Consider the following 17,679-nt stretch of genomic DNA (forward strand, 5'->3'; position numbering starts at 1 on the left):
AGGGTCTGTATAATATTAATATGTTTGGACATGTATTTGATATTTATATTTTGCATGTGCATACCAAAAGCTATGACTTCTTGTAACAGAATTTCATTGGTACGATATTCTTTTAGATCCTTTGAAGTAAAGAGGATGATCATTTTATAATAACAGCATAACAGAATTAAAAATTTAGCAAAGCAGTCTGGGTATTGAAGTTGTAGGGTTGACAGCATTTAGAATCGCTCACAGTCCCTCGCTGGCTACGCACTATGGCTTGTGTAGCCATAGACACTTGAGAAATGGTGTAGCCTAGCTTTGGTGAGCTGGTACAGCTCAGCCAGCTTGCTGAGCCAGCCATGCCAGCTTGTGCTGAGCCAGGTTACACCAGTGCATAGCCAGCAGGGAGCTGTGAGAGAGTGTGTTCAAAACATAAATGGTATGCATAGTTTAGTGTGTTTTACAGTTGCCACGCACAATTTGATGTACCAGTACCGGTATACTTTCACAGATCCTAACCAAACCATTGGTGTTGAACATTTTCTAATAATTGCATATATATCCATGATTTTTCCCAATTTCAAAATAGCATTTATCGACATCGAGGGTTCTGAAGCATGACAGGACAGAATCCAAACATTGCTTGGATACATGCTTCAGCAAAATCAATAAAAGTGTATGTATTACATCAAAACACTAGTTAAATGCGAGAAGGCAGACGTTTGATAATCGTTTTATAATTTAACAGTTTACATGTATTGTGAACGGAAGCAAAAAAGAATGATATTCATTTACAATAATTCAGTGAGATACTTATGACTAGAAAGTGTTGATTTCCATTATTTATTGAACTTCACATTACATCAAAAACGTTGCTCAGAAAAGTTTTCACTCCCACGAAAATCATGAAAAATGATCAGATGAATATTATCTTTCAGCTACCATTAATATTTCAGTGATAGAAATGGAATGAAAACTGTACAATGTATTTATAAACTTTGAAATGTTCTGAAATAAGAAATCTGAAACAAGACATATTTGAATGTCGACAAACAAAAGCCAATCAACAGTAAGATCCTGAAGCTCCGTCATTGTGAACGCACAATAATGCTGTGACTTTTTAGAACAATTAATTATAGTCAGACCTGTGTATAGTAGTCACACAAGGCACCAAGAAAAGTGACCAATATATGAAGATGGTCTTTCTATAGAGGACTGCTGTGGCAATACTGGAAAGGAGATAAGTTTTTTTGCTCTTTGCTCTTGTGACATCTTTTTTCAAACAAATGATTGACAGAGAACTGACACAGAGCAGAGGGGACAGTACTTTTGGTGGGGTGTGGGTGGTGTACCAAGTGGTGAATTTAGGAGCAGACAACATCAATCATAATAAAGTTCAATCATACATGCATACCTTAGTTATGACTGTTTTCCTAGCGACACTTTGAAATTAGCGACAAAATTGACAGAAGTTGTTCGTTTGCATTTCATCTCTGAAAGAATTGTAATGCAGATATAAAGTCAATGAAAATAGATTCATTTCTTTTCATTCAAAGCGTTTTTTGGCAGAGGTCATTCACAGTCAGATATGCTGACCATTATACTCAGGTTTTGTACCACGTGACCATTGACCAAATATTAAGAGAGATGTCTGTTCCATAGAGGACCTTTAACATGTAAAGTTTACAGGACTGCCACTAGGTGACCATTAGGTGACTGCTCTGTTAGGGTGACCACTAAGACAGGTTCGACTTTATTAAGTTGTCCCTGGATACTATTTAGTATCAATCAAAATCCTTTACAGTAGTTATATTTCTCATTTTATCTTTATATACTGAAATGTAAAAAGGGATCAACAATCCAAGCTTTCACATTGAACCCTTCCATCATTCAGTTGTAATGCAGCCCAACTCTTTTCATTTGCAATGACCAGTCTACAGGAAAATGAGACGGAAAGGTGAGAAAAAGATTGCCAAACAGTATTTTAAATCTTGTTAAAGTTGAGTTCATCAGAATCATCACATCATTTGATAAAATGATAGTGTAAAGAAATACAGAAGAAACTATCAAAGTACATGATGATGCTGTATATTTTGTATGAAGTATAGTACAGTGTAATCATAATTGAATCCTGTAAGTAAACAATAGAAATTCCAATACATAATTCAATTTTTTATTAGCTCACATTTGGTATACCAATGTGAGGTTATCGTATAAGCTGAATCAGTTCATTTGCATCTGATTTGCATGTCTGTATGTATGTATGTACGTATGTATGTATGTATGTATGTATGTATGTATGTACCGATATGTATGTATGTATGTATGTATGTATGTATGTATGTATGTATGTATGTATGTATGTATGTATGTATGTATGTCCGTCCAAATCAAAAACACCTAAACTGCAGCACCTACTGTCTTAGTATTTGGTGTATAGGTGCACCTAGGGGTGGAGATGTGAATTTGTTCAAATGAACTTGTCAGTGTCAAAAATATGCAAATGAGGGGAAAAAGGAAAAACCCTGCAAATTGCTAAAACTCTGTAACCGTTGGTCAGATAGGGTTGAAACTTGGTGTGCAGGTTCCTTTAGGTATTCTAAAGTAGGTGTTAAAAATTTGGATGAAATTTGCATGTTTCTATTTTTGGGGTAATTTTTTCAGTTTTTAGTCAAAAAATCTTTTTCTCTGAAACCACTCATCTGATTGCTTTGAAAGTTGGTATACATGTTCCTCAGGATGACCTCAGTCAAGTTTATACAAATTGAATTGAAATTTTCATATTTGTAATTCTGGGGTAATTTTCCAAATTTTTGGTCAAAAATTTTTTAATCAAAAACTACTAAGCTGATAGCTTTGATATTTGATGTACAGGTTCCTAAGGTTGATCAAAATCAGTTTTGTGAATATTTTGAAGATATCTTGAATTTTGTATTTTTGCTGAATTTCTTGGTTATTTTTCTCATTTAATTAGTAAAATTTCTTCTTCTCTGATTGGATGTTTACAAGGATGTTACCCTTGTAATGTTGAGATAACGACAACATTGCAAATATTACTGTTTTTGGGCAATTTTTGTCAGTTTTTGTCAAAAAATCTTAAAAAATATTGTCTTTTCAAAGCCCCTGGACAGACAGCTTTGTATTTGGTGTACAGATGTCCAGGGATGACAATAGTTATTATGTGGAAGTTGTCCTGAAATATACAAATTTGTATTTTTAAGACAATTTTGTCATTTTTGGTGAAGAAAACTTGTTCTCAAAATTACTTGTCTGATAGCTTTGTAGGATGTTAATAGATAAATTTTCTGCTCAAGGTGTTTGGAAACCCCCAAACTTTCATATTTTAGGTAATTTTCTCAGTTTGTGACCTTAAATGACCTACACAAACCCAGGATGTGTTGTGAGACAGTTTGGAAGGCTGTGAACATAATTTTGTCATATTTGGTATCAATTTGTAGTAAAGTTGATCCAGAAAACAAAGCTGAGGTAAATTTTCATTGCGAACCGATTTTTGCAACTTTTGCATGTAAGACACACAAGACTGATGAGAAATTTGGATCCAGGATAATTCCAGATGTCGTAATCCCTCCACAGTGGAAGGAGTTTCACTGTCTGTAACTAATTTAAGTGCTGTTTACATTTGAATGATAGCACTCATATCATTAATTAAAACATCCCCAAGGTTGTAAATACATTTCCTGCCAGCTTGTCTTATGTAAACATGGTCAACCAAGGGGTGGTATTCAGGAGGGGGTAGGGGCTAGAAGATTGATGAAGTAGCATTACTTTTTACCAGATCCCTTGTACATTTTTTCCCACTCTTTATTTTTCCCCATTCTCCCACCTTTTCTTTTTCCTAAGCTTCTCTGGCTAATTTTTTTGTTGACATTTGCTTATGTATGTAGGATCTGCTTGTCCCATTGCTATAGAAGTTGATATGCATGTTCCTAAAGACAGGGCTCGAAATTAGTGGTTGTCTTGCGTCAAATGACCACCATATTTCCACGCTTGACCTCCAAATTCTGTAACTGGTGGTCATTTTGACCACCAATGAAAAATTTAGTATTTCAGTGGTTGCCGGTTTGTCTGATGGCGAGGGTACCGTTTCACCAATACAACATTGCAATCGGCCTTGAAGAAATTGATACACATAACGTTTCGTTCCTTTTTGTGGCGCAGGGCCTTCACAGGTGCCAATAAACTAAATATTATTTCATAATTTCTCGCAACAGAAAAAACAATTTAAAATCCTTCTACTTATCATTACAAAACATTAGACAACGCAGCGATCACTTTGGAACTCTGGCAAGTATAAAGTATGATTGCAAGATAGACAACATGAACGAATTGTGCCACCTGTTTGCATGTTATTTGGGTTCCAATAAAGCACGAGTCAGTAGATGAGAAGTTGTTGGCAAAATCAGTTATTTTATCCAACATAGGTATTATTTTTTTTATCCACTGTACAGACATGTACATTTTGGGTACAGCCATGTTCAAAGACTCCCACCATAACATTGACCTCTCTTTTCATGAATACAAAAATCCTGATAATTAATATGATTCAGTTCAAAAAAAAATATTGACTACCAGTTTCCTTAAAATGACCACCAAATTTAAAATGTGGTGGTCAAAATGACTACCAGGATAAAATGTTAATTTCGAGCCCTGCTAAAGATGACCTCCAGTACCTAAGTTGCAGACCTTATTTGCTTTTGTCATTCTTGTTTTCTGGTTTAAATATTTCTTGAATGGACCAATTCAAACTGAATGTGAGCACACTGTCCTTGACAGTATTTTTGTACTTTGTAAATGCACTTAGAAACTCAAAGGTTCTTGTCTGACAATACTTGAATATTTGATGTCAAGCTCTCAGCTCAGTGCCGGCAATTCATACTCATTTACATGGTGTTTTAAATTTGAAATATTGCAACACTATACAAAACAGATATTTTCATCATCATCATTGATAAAAGCTACCATTCTCAATGTAGGAATCATAAATTTAACAAGAACATGAAGCATTGATATTCTAGGAATTCTGTATTGTGTCTGTCACCCCCATGTTGTTTACATTATACATAGTGCAGGATGAAATCTTGTGGTAAAGGGATACAAAAAGTACTTGAAATACAAACGGATATTAGCTATCATTATTAAATTGATAACCCATTTTTCTTAATGCAATTTGAAATAGCATAAAAGGGTTTTCAGTGCACTAATGACTGAGTCTTATGAAACACTGTAATTCTTGAAAGCAATCATCAAGTTTTCACAATTGGGAAATTTGTGTGACCGGTAATATTTTAGCAATGGCAGTTTCATTTTACAAGATGAAATGTCAATCATGTGCACAGTTGGTGATGTTCCTCATACAAGAAATAAGTTCTACGTTCTTTCTAAAAGATATAACACAGATCATGCTCCCAACAGAAAATGTTTAGGAAAAAATCATCCACATGTAGCAGTGACTGCCAATATCATTGACTTGTTTATAAAATGAAGTCACTACTGGCCAGGTTGAATATTGTCATTTTCTTTTCAAAAGACTTGATACAAAAAGCCATGATTAAAAATGAATTCAAAAAGTGGTCTGTCCAGATTTTTTGGTGAGAGGACAATATACTCTCCTTGCAACAAACAAACTCACAAAAATACGGACTTCTTTCGGCAGGTTTTTAGCACTTTTACAATGTAGTATATCTGTATGCATTTCCATTGGTCAGTCAGCAACACACTTGTTTTTTTTCAAATAGTCATTTACAAAGGAAAGTTTTAGAATATACACTACATTGAAATTACAACTTTTCAATCGTTAATCAGCTGAATACACCTTTCAGGTTTAAATTTATCATAAAGTAATGAGAGTAGCATAAATAACCCTTACAAATTTCTATACTTTATTATTATTATTTTGTTATAAGCCTTCAAAAGAAGAGAAATACAAAAACTGATACGATGACAATTTAAAAATCAGGTATTAAATGAAAACACTCTGTACAAGACAAAGAAAATCCCAAGTTTAAAATGGTTTTAATAACATATTGAGAAGATGATGACTGTCTAAATCTTTTGTAAATACTATGTGACTCAAAAAAGGAAGGTAGGAACACTCATTTTCTTATTGCATTTCTTGTCCACTCACTGCTGTCTACAACATTTGCAATAATCATAAAAAATGGCAATACTTTTACTATTTTGTGATCATATACTCATATCAAAAGATTTGAATGAAATCAGTGAGTGTATATTATGAGATTTCACCAATATTAGTAACCTGAATACAATCTTTTACTGATGATTTGACATTACTGTGTAAACACTTTGACACAGTGATTGCCCCAATCAACCACAACTACCCTGCCAGGCACCATCTGTCAATGCAATGCCTGTTGGTTTGTAAAACCCTTCCTTGTCGCTCTCAATACAACAACAAACTTGCCACAACTCTCAAACTTCAGCACACTGCTGGGGTTATCACAGGTGACATAGATGTACTTGTCATTTTCCATTGTTATTCCCTTTGGTTTTCTCGTCTCACCATCCTCGCCCTGACAATCAAAGGAATACAAATACTTCTCATGCGCACTGAATACCTGGATACAATGGTTATGGTAGTCTGCTACAAATGCCATTCCAGTACTTCCCACGACTACACCCCAGGGCTTACTGAATTTCCCTTGACCTTTGCCAAATGACCCAAATGATCTGAGGTATTCACCATGTTCTGTGTAGACCCTGACACAGTGGTTCCCTCTTTCTGTCACATAGACATTTCCATCTACTGGGCTAATGACAATACCATGTGGATCTTTCAACTCATTTTGCCCAAAGCATCTGATGACATTTCCATCCTCATCACTGACAACTACTTGATTATTGTTATCATCTAAACTATAGTATGTATTATCACTTGAAATAGCTATGTCACATGGTCTGAAAGGATTCTCAAACTGTGTAAATTCCAGGGTTTTCTTGAACCCTCCCTCTCTGTTTGATATCTGTAACCTATTGTTCCCCCAGTCTGCTGTGACAATGTCTCTTTGCCTATTAATGGCCACGCCATGGGGGAACTTGAACTGTCCCTCAGCACTTCCTTCTTCACCGATGGTCTTCAACAATCCTTTGATGACAGGTATGGTGAAAGGACAGCCTGGTATTAGTTGATCTCCTATTGTCATGGTAACTTGATATTCACCATCCAGTTGTGCAGACACTGTGAGTTTGTGTGTACCATCTCCGTTGTCAGATACATCAATCTCTTGCAATGAAGCATCAGGTTTTTGTATCTTAGCTGTCACCTGTTGTTTCGGTATGACTTGAGTCCCTGTTGAATCTCTGGTTGTAATTATCAAGTCTGCAGAGTCACCTTTGATGAGTTGCTTTGGAATATTTTCAACGGTACACTTTGAAATACACACTTCAGATCTCAGAACTCCCAGAATTCCATGCTCACTGAACTCAACACTTGGAGTAAATGCAAGCTCCTCATGATCTGCCATTGCTTTAGTTTCCATGGCAATTAACTCATTGATACGATTGCTTGCATCACCTTTGGCGGAGAGAATTTGAGAGGCATTCCCATGGTGCATCAGGGCCTCTAAGTAACTGAATACACTCTTAATGTTGGTATGCCTTAGCTCCAACTCATCAACATCAATGGCTGCCGTTTTAATTTTCATTTTGTAATTATTTTTCAATTCATCTATCAGTCTCTGCTCTTCTCTCTTTATTTTCTGGTTTATTTCTTCAGCTTTCAATCTCACCTTTTGTTCTTCCATGCTGCACTGCTCTGTAAGATCACTGTGTACCTGCTTGGCCTGGGTTTTTCTCATCTCAACTTCCTGTTCTTTCACTTTCAGTTTGTCAACCATGGCTTTCAATTCAATGCGATACTCATCTGCTGCTTCTTTCAAGTCTCTGTGTACATGTTCTGGTATTCGGTGTTTGACTATGGTACAGTCAGGAACAGACAGATACCTGACAGCTTTCACAGTAGAATTTGACTTCATTCTTGGGATGAACATCGCAATATTCCACAGCCTGTGTTGTAACTGGGCTTGTCAACTTTTCTGTTTCATATTCTCCGATGGTCATTAGTTGATGTGTCTGGGAAATAGACAGATTTCTATGCACCTTGACACAGCTGTTGCAAAGATAATGTTCACACTCTATACACTTCTGAGAGGCTGTATTTTCTTCGCAGCCTTCACACTTGATCTCAGCTCCCTGCATAGACTCCATTCGTTGCTTGAATATCTCAATCAGGTTCCTCATAAAGAAGTTGCCCTTTATCGCTGCCACTCCCCCAGCAGAAAGCTGATACTGCTGTCGACATTCAGGACAGTTTAGTAACTCACTATTCCCAACCAGTTTGACCAAACACTGCTCGCAGAATGTGTGTAGACACAGTAAAGTTTTAGGAGACTTGAACTGCTCCAGACAGATGGAACAACACAGGAAATCTTCACCGATTTCTTCCAAAACTTTACATTCAGAAACAGCTGCCATTCTGCAGGTGTGCCACCCAGCTAACTCGGAACAGGTAATGAGAAATTACAGAAAGAAGACCCCTTAATATGATGTTAATGATACTGTAGTTATTGTGTCACATTCATCTCTACTGAACATATGGTCACTAACATAGGGAGTTTTGATGGCTTGCTTCCTTGATCCTTAAATCTATTGACCAGTAATATGAATTATAATGCACTTTATGTCCAAAGTGAAGTCAAAATGTTGTAACATACTTCCATCAAGAATTTGATTTTTGATATGATTAAAACTTTATGAAGGTGAATATCATAGTGCTCTACCAAAAGGTTGGACATTAACACATTAGGAACTTTAAAAATGCTCTAATGCCCTGTTCCCCATTAGAAATACTTTCACTCGCAAATAATAAAGTTTTTGCTATGTAGTCTGTTCTTTCTGTTCTGTAGTCTTTTAGATTTCACCTGGCATTTTCAATCATATGTCACTCCAAAACATATCAATCATTACTGTATCATAACTGGGCCGTAGTTCCACCTGACAAGAGTGAAATGGAAGTAAGGGTAACATATTTCAAAAAGAACTATTTTTGGTTACTTCTGGCACCGACAGGGTATGCTTGATAATATCTGGAAACGACACCATGACTGCCAATGCAATCAGCAAGTTCTGTATTTTTGTGTATGTGGTCAATATGCAGTGTAGGAAACTCAATTGGTTGCTTGGCAGGTAAATTTTTGGCCGGACAAATGACATTTTAGCATTACGTGCCTGATGGACATTGGTGGAAGTAATTTCCATTTTGTTGTATTGAGGTCAGAGGTTAGGCATTCCAGGCATTGTTGTCAAGGTAGATACTATTTTGTTCAGGCAACTCTTTAAAGCTTCCACCCAGGTGTCAAAAGTTTTTTTCCCATGAACTTCCTGCCCTGCTATGTGTATACGGTACATAGGAACTTTGTGTCATGATACCAAATATAAAGGTAAATGTTGTTCCACTGGTGTAGATCTTGATACCCAGTATGCTTTGCCTGAAATTGATAACTCTCTAAGTTCTTGACAGAATGATATAACTATTATATTGGTAATAGTTAACAGCATTTAATGCACAGGTTTGTGTACTTTTCTTACCGATCCTCTCAATTATAGAGAGTGATCACTTGTTAATAATGGAGTTACTGATTATTTCAGCGCAGAATGAATGATTTTAAGATCTTTAGGGCTAACAGAACAGTGTCACCAGTGTAAAAATCATAAAATGTTAAATGAGATCCACTGATTTGATATTAATGTCAACAGACAAGCCTTAAATCCCCAGTGGCTCTTTTCAAAATATTTTAGCTCACGTTTGATATATGTAATACCAAAATCAGCTTAATTGGTAAGTCAGCAGCATTTGTATGTATGTATGTATGTATGTATGTATGTATGTCCGTCCATATCAAAAACTCCAAAACTGCAGCACCTACCATCTTAGTATTTAGTGTACAGGTGCACCCTGAGGTGGAGACGTGATTTTTTCAAATGAACATGTCAGTGTCAAAAATAAGCAAATAAGCGAAAAAAAAAGGGAAAATCCTACAAATTGCTATCAAAAACTCTGTAAGCACAGGCGAGATTTGGTTGAAATTTGGTATGTTGGTTCTTTAAGGTGACTTTCGTTAGATTTATTTAAATTTTGGTGAAAGTTTTTATAGTTGTATTTTGTTGACATTTTGTCAATAGCTGTGAGTCAGAATTTTACATGTTGGTGATATTTTTACAGAAACACAACCAAAGACCAAACCAATAATAAGTTGTTTTCTTAAATATTACTGCTTAATTAATTACCCGATATTGTTTACACTAATTCAATGTTACAATGTTACACGAGGACATCTTTACCTTGGTATGGTAGATTGCACTACTGATGTTGATGTACCAGGCTGCATGGTGTTGTATATGTGTTTATCCATTGCAACAGTTGCCAACCATTACATACCTTGCATTGGTATTTGATGGTCTATGCATCAAAATGTGTTCAAATGCTCTTGGCATTATGAATATTACAAGCTATGAGCCATAGAAGCTATTAAATGTTGTATGGACATTCATTCCGGCCTGCTACATCAAACTAAATGTGAGCAAAGTGTCCATTGATGCTATTATTTCTGTAAGTCTATTACACTCTAATCTATTCTGTATTTTTCTGTCAAAAGGTAAAATGCCAACCGTAGTCTCCCCGGAACTGTACCGAACAAGATTTCTGGAAGCCATGGATAAGTACTTCCTGATGGTGCCGGATAGGTGGACCAGTTTGGGAAGAGACGTGGAATGCTGACAAGTGTGCAATATATTTTTGATGTAAGCAAACAGGCAATATGGTCAAGATGAGGTCTTACTTGCCTCTGCGATCTCAAGAAGACAAAGGTGACTTTTGTACTGTTTGATGTACTTTCAGAGTGACTGAACTCATCATCCTCATTCACTTTATTTACGACAATACTTACAACCAGTAAATGTTGATTTGACCTAACAGTAGGGGGTAGGGGTCAAAGGGTAGAGGTTAACTTTGCGTGGAATCATAGGTCTGCATAGCAATCAACATTTCTTCATCGCCACCATATGGTTTTTTTTTTGGTCAACAGGTGAAGTTGAACAGCTGAAAATCACCATGTTTATTGTAAATTGTTGTGTTTCTAACTTAAGTGTACAAAATTAGTAAACCTTGTAATCTTTGGAGTTGTGTTATTTTAAAAACACCCACCAAACAAGGAATGTATTAGACTTAGAATTAGTGTTAGGGAAGTTCTTTATTGTTCTTTTTACCGACGCATATAAAAAAACAGTCTACCAGTACTGTGCCTGGGCTATTGTAAAGATATTTGTACAGTTGGTCATATTTTAGTAAAATACGGACAAGTAAGGTAAGATTTCTGTGCGTGTCACACTATCATATTGAGACAGACAGTCTTAGATGTAATATGCAGTGTTACTTTTTAACTTCAGAAACTTCCCAGAATGGTCTGGGAATGGTCTGGGAATGGGCCAATTTGCATTAATGCAAATTATGCCATATGAATATTACTTACAGGAATATCTCATCTGTGATATACTTACCATGTTGTTTTGTTTCGTCTGAAAATGTCTCAAAGTGTTTGTCAATAATTCATTATTTACTTATCACATTGTTTTTATTAGACTTGAAAATATCGTAAAACTGTTTTCTATAATGTATAAATTTTCCTGAAGCTAGTGTTTTTGTTATAATGCAGATTGCATTATTGTGCTTGCCGTTTTCTAGTACCGTAATCACAACAGTAAACCGTTTGTGTGGAAAAAGTGAATCAGCAGTGGATGCTCAATGTGTGGGGAGGAGACAACAAAGATTTTAATTTTTTCTTTGAAATTGTGTTATTCTACAAGCAATAAGGTTGACACAATTCAGAAAGAGGTTATGGAGGGAAAAAACCCAAATTTTAGATTTACTGTTTATCTGCACTCAAGTAGTTAATTGTCTAAACTCAGTGTGAGGTTGGTTGTTGTTTCAAATGTTTCAAAATTATCAGTCTACAGAAGACTCTTGTAACATTAGACATGTCTGTAAGGCATGCCAGAATGTGTTTTGAAAATGGAACGATTGGATAAAAATGAATGGCCGTGGTATACCATATGGTGAACTTATGTAACATCAACAGAACTGCAAAATAATTCTCATTTCAGATTTGTTGTTTTCCAGTCATGACATGTCCACTCTTTGTTTAATCCCTTCACTTTGTTCAAAAGTTGACATATATGACAGACCAGCACATGTTTTGAATATTTTTATCCAACAAATGTTATTGTTATCGTATATTGTTTGTTATGAACATTATAGACACCTTGAATGTAGAAACGTTCAGTGTTTTATAAGTCCCCTGTGAGTCAAAGAAAAAAAATGAAAACACAAGAAAAATCTACCCCTTGCTCCCTCCCCCTTGAAATTTGCTACCAGTCCTGTATTTGGAAATGGCCTGATGCCGGACGGCCTAGAATGTCCATTATTTTATCTTGTACAGTACTTTAAATTCATGTATTGTTGCCTGATTGTCTGTAAGATGTGAATCTTTACTTCTAAAAAGCTTTGAGTAGTTCATATATTTTTAAGATATGTTACAGGAATATTTTATTTTGTATGCATACATTTATGCACCAGCTTTCTGTTTATATCTGTATTTTGTAAGAATGCTTGTAAATCACTTTTTTGTCTTTTATTTTGTGTGGTCTGTTTATGTCAAGTATTGCCAATTATTGACTATTTTAAACTTCATGAGATATCTGGCAGACAGGCTGAAATTTTTATTTGATAACGGTATATGATATGTAAAGTATGTATTAACTTTTTAAAAAGATTTTTGTTCTGTTAGATCACGTGTACATCAGAAAAATTTTGCAGCAGCCATTTCAGACATACAGACCAGCAGTACCTCCATTCCAAGATCATACCAAATGTCAAAACAAATGTGGGTGATCAAGTTAATGTGAAACAGATAACCCAATCATTGCAGTGAGTGAACTGCTAGTAGACTAGCTATCATCCCTCCACAGATAACTGAAATTATCCATAGCCAATAATTGCCTCCAAATTTTCAGTTTTCTTTGATTTTCAAAATCAAAAACAAAAGTTGTACTTACTGAAAAGTTCTCAATATTTATGTGAATTTTTGAATTGTAATTAATATATAATATATTGAAGCTTTAAGCTTTGATGCAAATGCAAATGGTGTTTCTTGCCTTGGGCAAAGTTGTAAAAGACGTGAAATAGGTTTTCATAACCTCAGCAATAGCTAGATATTGTACAGTTTGCAATTACTGCAGTGTAATACTCTGGTCACGTTCTCCTTATGATGTTATTTCCTCCATTCTTGGATAAATTGATACATGATCAGTAATTGGACAAATAGTTATATATAATCCCATGGTATTTTTCTCTGTTTGACGTCATCGTATACGAGTGTTTTTCGCGGAGCCGTACAACTTCGAGCCGAAGGCGAGAAGTTGTGCGGCTCCGCGAAAAACACGAGTATACGATGACGTCAAACAGAGAAAAATTCCATGGGATTATATATTTATCACATGAACAGTCTTCTTATTTTTCTTTGATGTGGATGGATCAAAATTATTTTAACAAATTGCATGATTTTTATATATCGCGATTTTGTGTTTCATTTACGCGGATTACTTTCATTTAACGAGTAAAGCGGCCCGTCACCCAGGAGATGTGCAAATGTTTACAGGTATACTTTCATTCATAAATCCGATTAAGCTGAAATTTCGCTACAGCGAAAGGTATCTCCACCAATCAGACATCCGGATTCGGTCACGTGCGCGTGTCAATCATTGTCTCGCGCTGGAGCGATACCAAGGCAAGTCTGCCATCATAGCTTTCACCGTACCGTGCTACCGACGGATAGGCATAGTATTTTGAGTTATTTAGAATATTTACAATTACATTTATGAAGTTAATACAATGGCACTATCGAAACAGTAGTTATCATACTTAGATATGCTGTGGCTTTTAAAATATCACAAGTTTACGACCTTATAGCGAGCCCGAAAGATTCAGATCGATGACACACAGAGTGTACGCTTGTTTTTGTTGGCACTGCACGTCACCGGTCTCCGCCGCGCCGGTGGCCATCTCAGTCGTCAATCAATGTTTTCGTTTTATGGACTTTGATGTTTGCTGTGACACGTATCGCCCGTAGGTGTATGCATCTCAATTTTGTTACTTGATGGGAACTCTGTTCTGTTGTACAGTGAGTGTTGTCCGAGTCAACTTTCAAAATAAATCGGATTCTACAGCGCTGCACTGCAGAGTGTATATATATGTCTTTACTACAGCCTTCCGTTGCAGGTTTGATCTCGATCGAGAAACGACGGAATAATTTGTGTGATGAAGGAAATTTATCGTTGTTCGTCGAATGACTTTATGCTTGTGCCTTCTATGTCGCTTTCCCGAAGATTATACGGTACTCATTTATTAAGTTGAACTTTCGTTGAGGTGTATCTTTAGGGTTTATCGCCAACCGGGATCGCCAGGTACGACGTCGCTTGGCGATCGCCAGGTACGACGACGTCCACATTGAGCCTTACGACTGGAGCAGTGACATTACTGAGCCAAATGATCGATGATATCCTCATTCGATTCTTGCTGTTAGGTATATTCGTCCCAGATTCTTGGGAATAGCTAAAGCTTTAGCGACTTGGAATTTCGTTGGACATGCCTTCTCTGTTTCCATATCTGGATTTATCGCGCCGGGTTACCTTTTTGTCAAAATTCTGTGTTTCAGGAAAAAAGTTCCGGTTGATGACGTACAACAGGGGTAATATGGATTTCTTATCTGTGCTGGTGTACGTCACACAGGTGGAGATACGGGCCAGTTCATGTGATAAATATATATATCACATACATAGACCCAGTTATCCCTATAGTGTGACATCACACTATAGGTATATGACTACGATGAATCCATATTCCACATGTGGTTGATATGGGACCCGGACTACTTTTAAAACGTAAACAAAAAATCAGCTGTTCAGTTCAGAACTTATTTTCAAATCCCTGAAATGCAAAAGTGGGAGGTAATGAAACATAAGGAAATATGGAGTATTACAATATATGTGTAGAACACAAAATACCGTCGATACTAGAATTTTTATGAATTTGTGTTTCGTCGTCGTTGATTTCGATTGAAACGTTTTGTACAGCTGACAAATAACGGTATGTTACCGGCATTTTGTGTTGTCTACCTCGTCAATTGCCCTTCTCGGTGTCCATCAAACAACATAATAAGCAAAGCAGAAAACCCAAGACACGTACCAATCACCCTACAGCAGTAAGAATGTTTTCTGAAGCAACATTGACAGGTTTCAAGTTCAACATCACGATCAATGCTGCCGCGGCAGTCAACATGTCGAGCTCCCGGGGCGCGGGTGAGCCGATGAAGCAAAGAGCTTACATTATTTCTGACAGCAGTGACGATACTCCGGACTTGAGACTCATCAGAAGAAACGCTATTGTATTTTTCAAGAGCGACGAGTTCACAATGTTATCAGTGCATTTAAAGGTGCAAGCTATTGTTTTGTCCATACATATGTATTGTGCATCACGTTTCCTGTATTGTACCTTGTTGTTGAACTTCCGTCGTCTCGCGTCTGAGCTAGGATTAAGACTCGTTGTGTATGTAGTCTTACCGACTGAGTCAGAGCCGAACACTGTTCTTCATTATATTTAAACACGCTCATTTTATTCGTAAAATATTAAACATACAATTGACAATTTCGTAAAACATAATAATTGTTAATTTTGAAAATTTCATACAAACTTTGCAAAGAAGAATTATTTGAATGATGTTCGAATATTGACAAAAATAACCCGTTCTCGCCAGCCGCGGCTGAGTGTCGCGACGTCCCGCTTGTACGTCCAATAATTTTATGAATGAATTTTCACTAAAATTGATGTTATAGTAAGTACCAAATAAATACCTTGCATTAAAAATCCATAGTCTTTCCTATTTCCGCTTGATTCGCACTGAAAAAGCCCTACGAGAGACGCTAATTATCCATAGGAGCAGCCCCGACATGTTGAGCTGACCGCAGTCAAGTCAGCTGTGACCCAGCCACGACCGCATAACACAAGCGTATGAATTCTTGTAAAATACTCCCTCTCATTTTTCCCCAGTAATTATCATTCCTGGAAGGTTTATTCACGGAAAACTGGGCCTATGCATGTGATAAATATTAATCTCCCCGTATTCCTCACTCGTGTGTCTGCGTCGCTGACTCGTGATTCCCCGTGTAGTGGCCGTATCCCCCCTCGCCTACGGCTCGGAGGGATACGGCCGCTACACGGGGAATCACTCGTCCGCGACGCAGCCACACTCGTTCGGAATACGGGGGATTATATATAAGTATTACTTTGATCATCTACTATTCAACGAGCATGAGTTGTAAGTCAAAACCCAGATTGTGTGAGAGAATCTGGACTTATTTGACCATCATTGGTTTCTCTGTACTGTCTTCACTGTTAGTTCCAAATGCAAGCAAGAGGAAGGTTAAAATAGTGTTTCTGATATTTTACTGTGTGTGATGCCTATAACCACCAGTGGCAGGAGTGTAGGGATTCTGTGACCATAATTTGTTTTGGAAAAGTGAGAAAAACAACCAAAAGGATCGAGCAATGACTATCTTGACTCAGTTTAAGAATTTTTATTCAAAGGCTGGTAAATCAACATGAATAAAAGAGTAGGTATGACTGGTTCAGTATAAACAATATCAGGGCAGTATACCCTGAACAGCTACCATCTGGACATTTGCCAGCCATCGTTTGGGGCTAAGGTAAGATCTGTTGGGTGAATATCAAGGGAATAACTATCTCAGAATCCTACTGCATTCTACAATTTTGCGTTTGTTTTCGTAGTTTACATGATGAAAATGTTTGATAAAATCACTGGGTTTCCACATCTTTCAGTCATAATAACCCTTATTGTGGTCCAACTCATCACTTAGTATGATATTTTGACTTCCCTGTAAGATTGTCTTTCAGTTACCATTTCATAATTTGGCTGGTATGAAAACATTTCAACTGTAAACCAGCAAAATTAAATTAGTCTTGACAGCTATTCTATTGCTTTGTTCAAAAACCTTTCCAGGAATTGCAACAGACCATGCATGTCGTTCAAATGGCAGCAGACAGCGGACACCATATATGATAGGAAGTTGTCAATTTGACATAAACTGTTGGGGTCCGATTTCAGATTATCTTTCATCATAACTGCAGTTTATCAATCATTCAAATGAACTCCTGGAATTGATGACATCTGACAGATGCTTTCCTCTTAGTCCCTTTTTCGAGCTCTTTCCACTACAACAATGTCATAATCCTGACATCAAATGTAAATCTTTGAAATGATGCTCTGATTTAGCATAAACACAGTTCCATACTTACTGGAAAAGTTAGTGTACTTTTTTCTGTCAAACATTAAATGTTTTGGTGTTTGGACTTTTAGCTTTTTTCAAGCTATATAAGTTGTTTGTACATCTGTTTTCCAAAAACAATTTAAGATAAAAGTTGCATCTCATTACTTCTATTTGTTCACACTGTGTAAAAGCAAAAAGAACTTGTTTGTATAAATTGTTTTTCATAAATAATGAGTGAAGATGTTTAAGAAATTTTTCATGTTT

At 36.5% G+C, this 17,679-nt stretch overlaps 1 protein-coding gene across 1 annotated transcript in view; it reads left to right on the plus strand.

Annotated features, from left to right (window-relative positions):
- The window catches only part of LOC139143531 (1-phosphatidylinositol 3-phosphate 5-kinase-like), a 67,548-nt gene extending 55,168 nt beyond the window's left edge, over positions 1–12,380 (plus strand). Inside the window, exon 43 of the mRNA XM_070713959.1 lies at positions 10,674–12,380. Within this exon, the coding sequence (XP_070570060.1) occupies positions 10,674–10,795 (122 nt within the window). The 3' untranslated portion in view covers positions 10,796–12,380. The remainder of the gene's footprint in view (positions 1–10,673) is intronic.
- The last annotated feature ends 5,299 nt before the right edge of the window (positions 12,381–17,679 follow it).

This window comes from Ptychodera flava, chromosome 11, assembly GCF_041260155.1.
Source record: "Ptychodera flava strain L36383 chromosome 11, AS_Pfla_20210202, whole genome shotgun sequence".
Classification (NCBI taxonomy): Eukaryota; Metazoa; Hemichordata; class Enteropneusta; family Ptychoderidae; genus Ptychodera; species Ptychodera flava.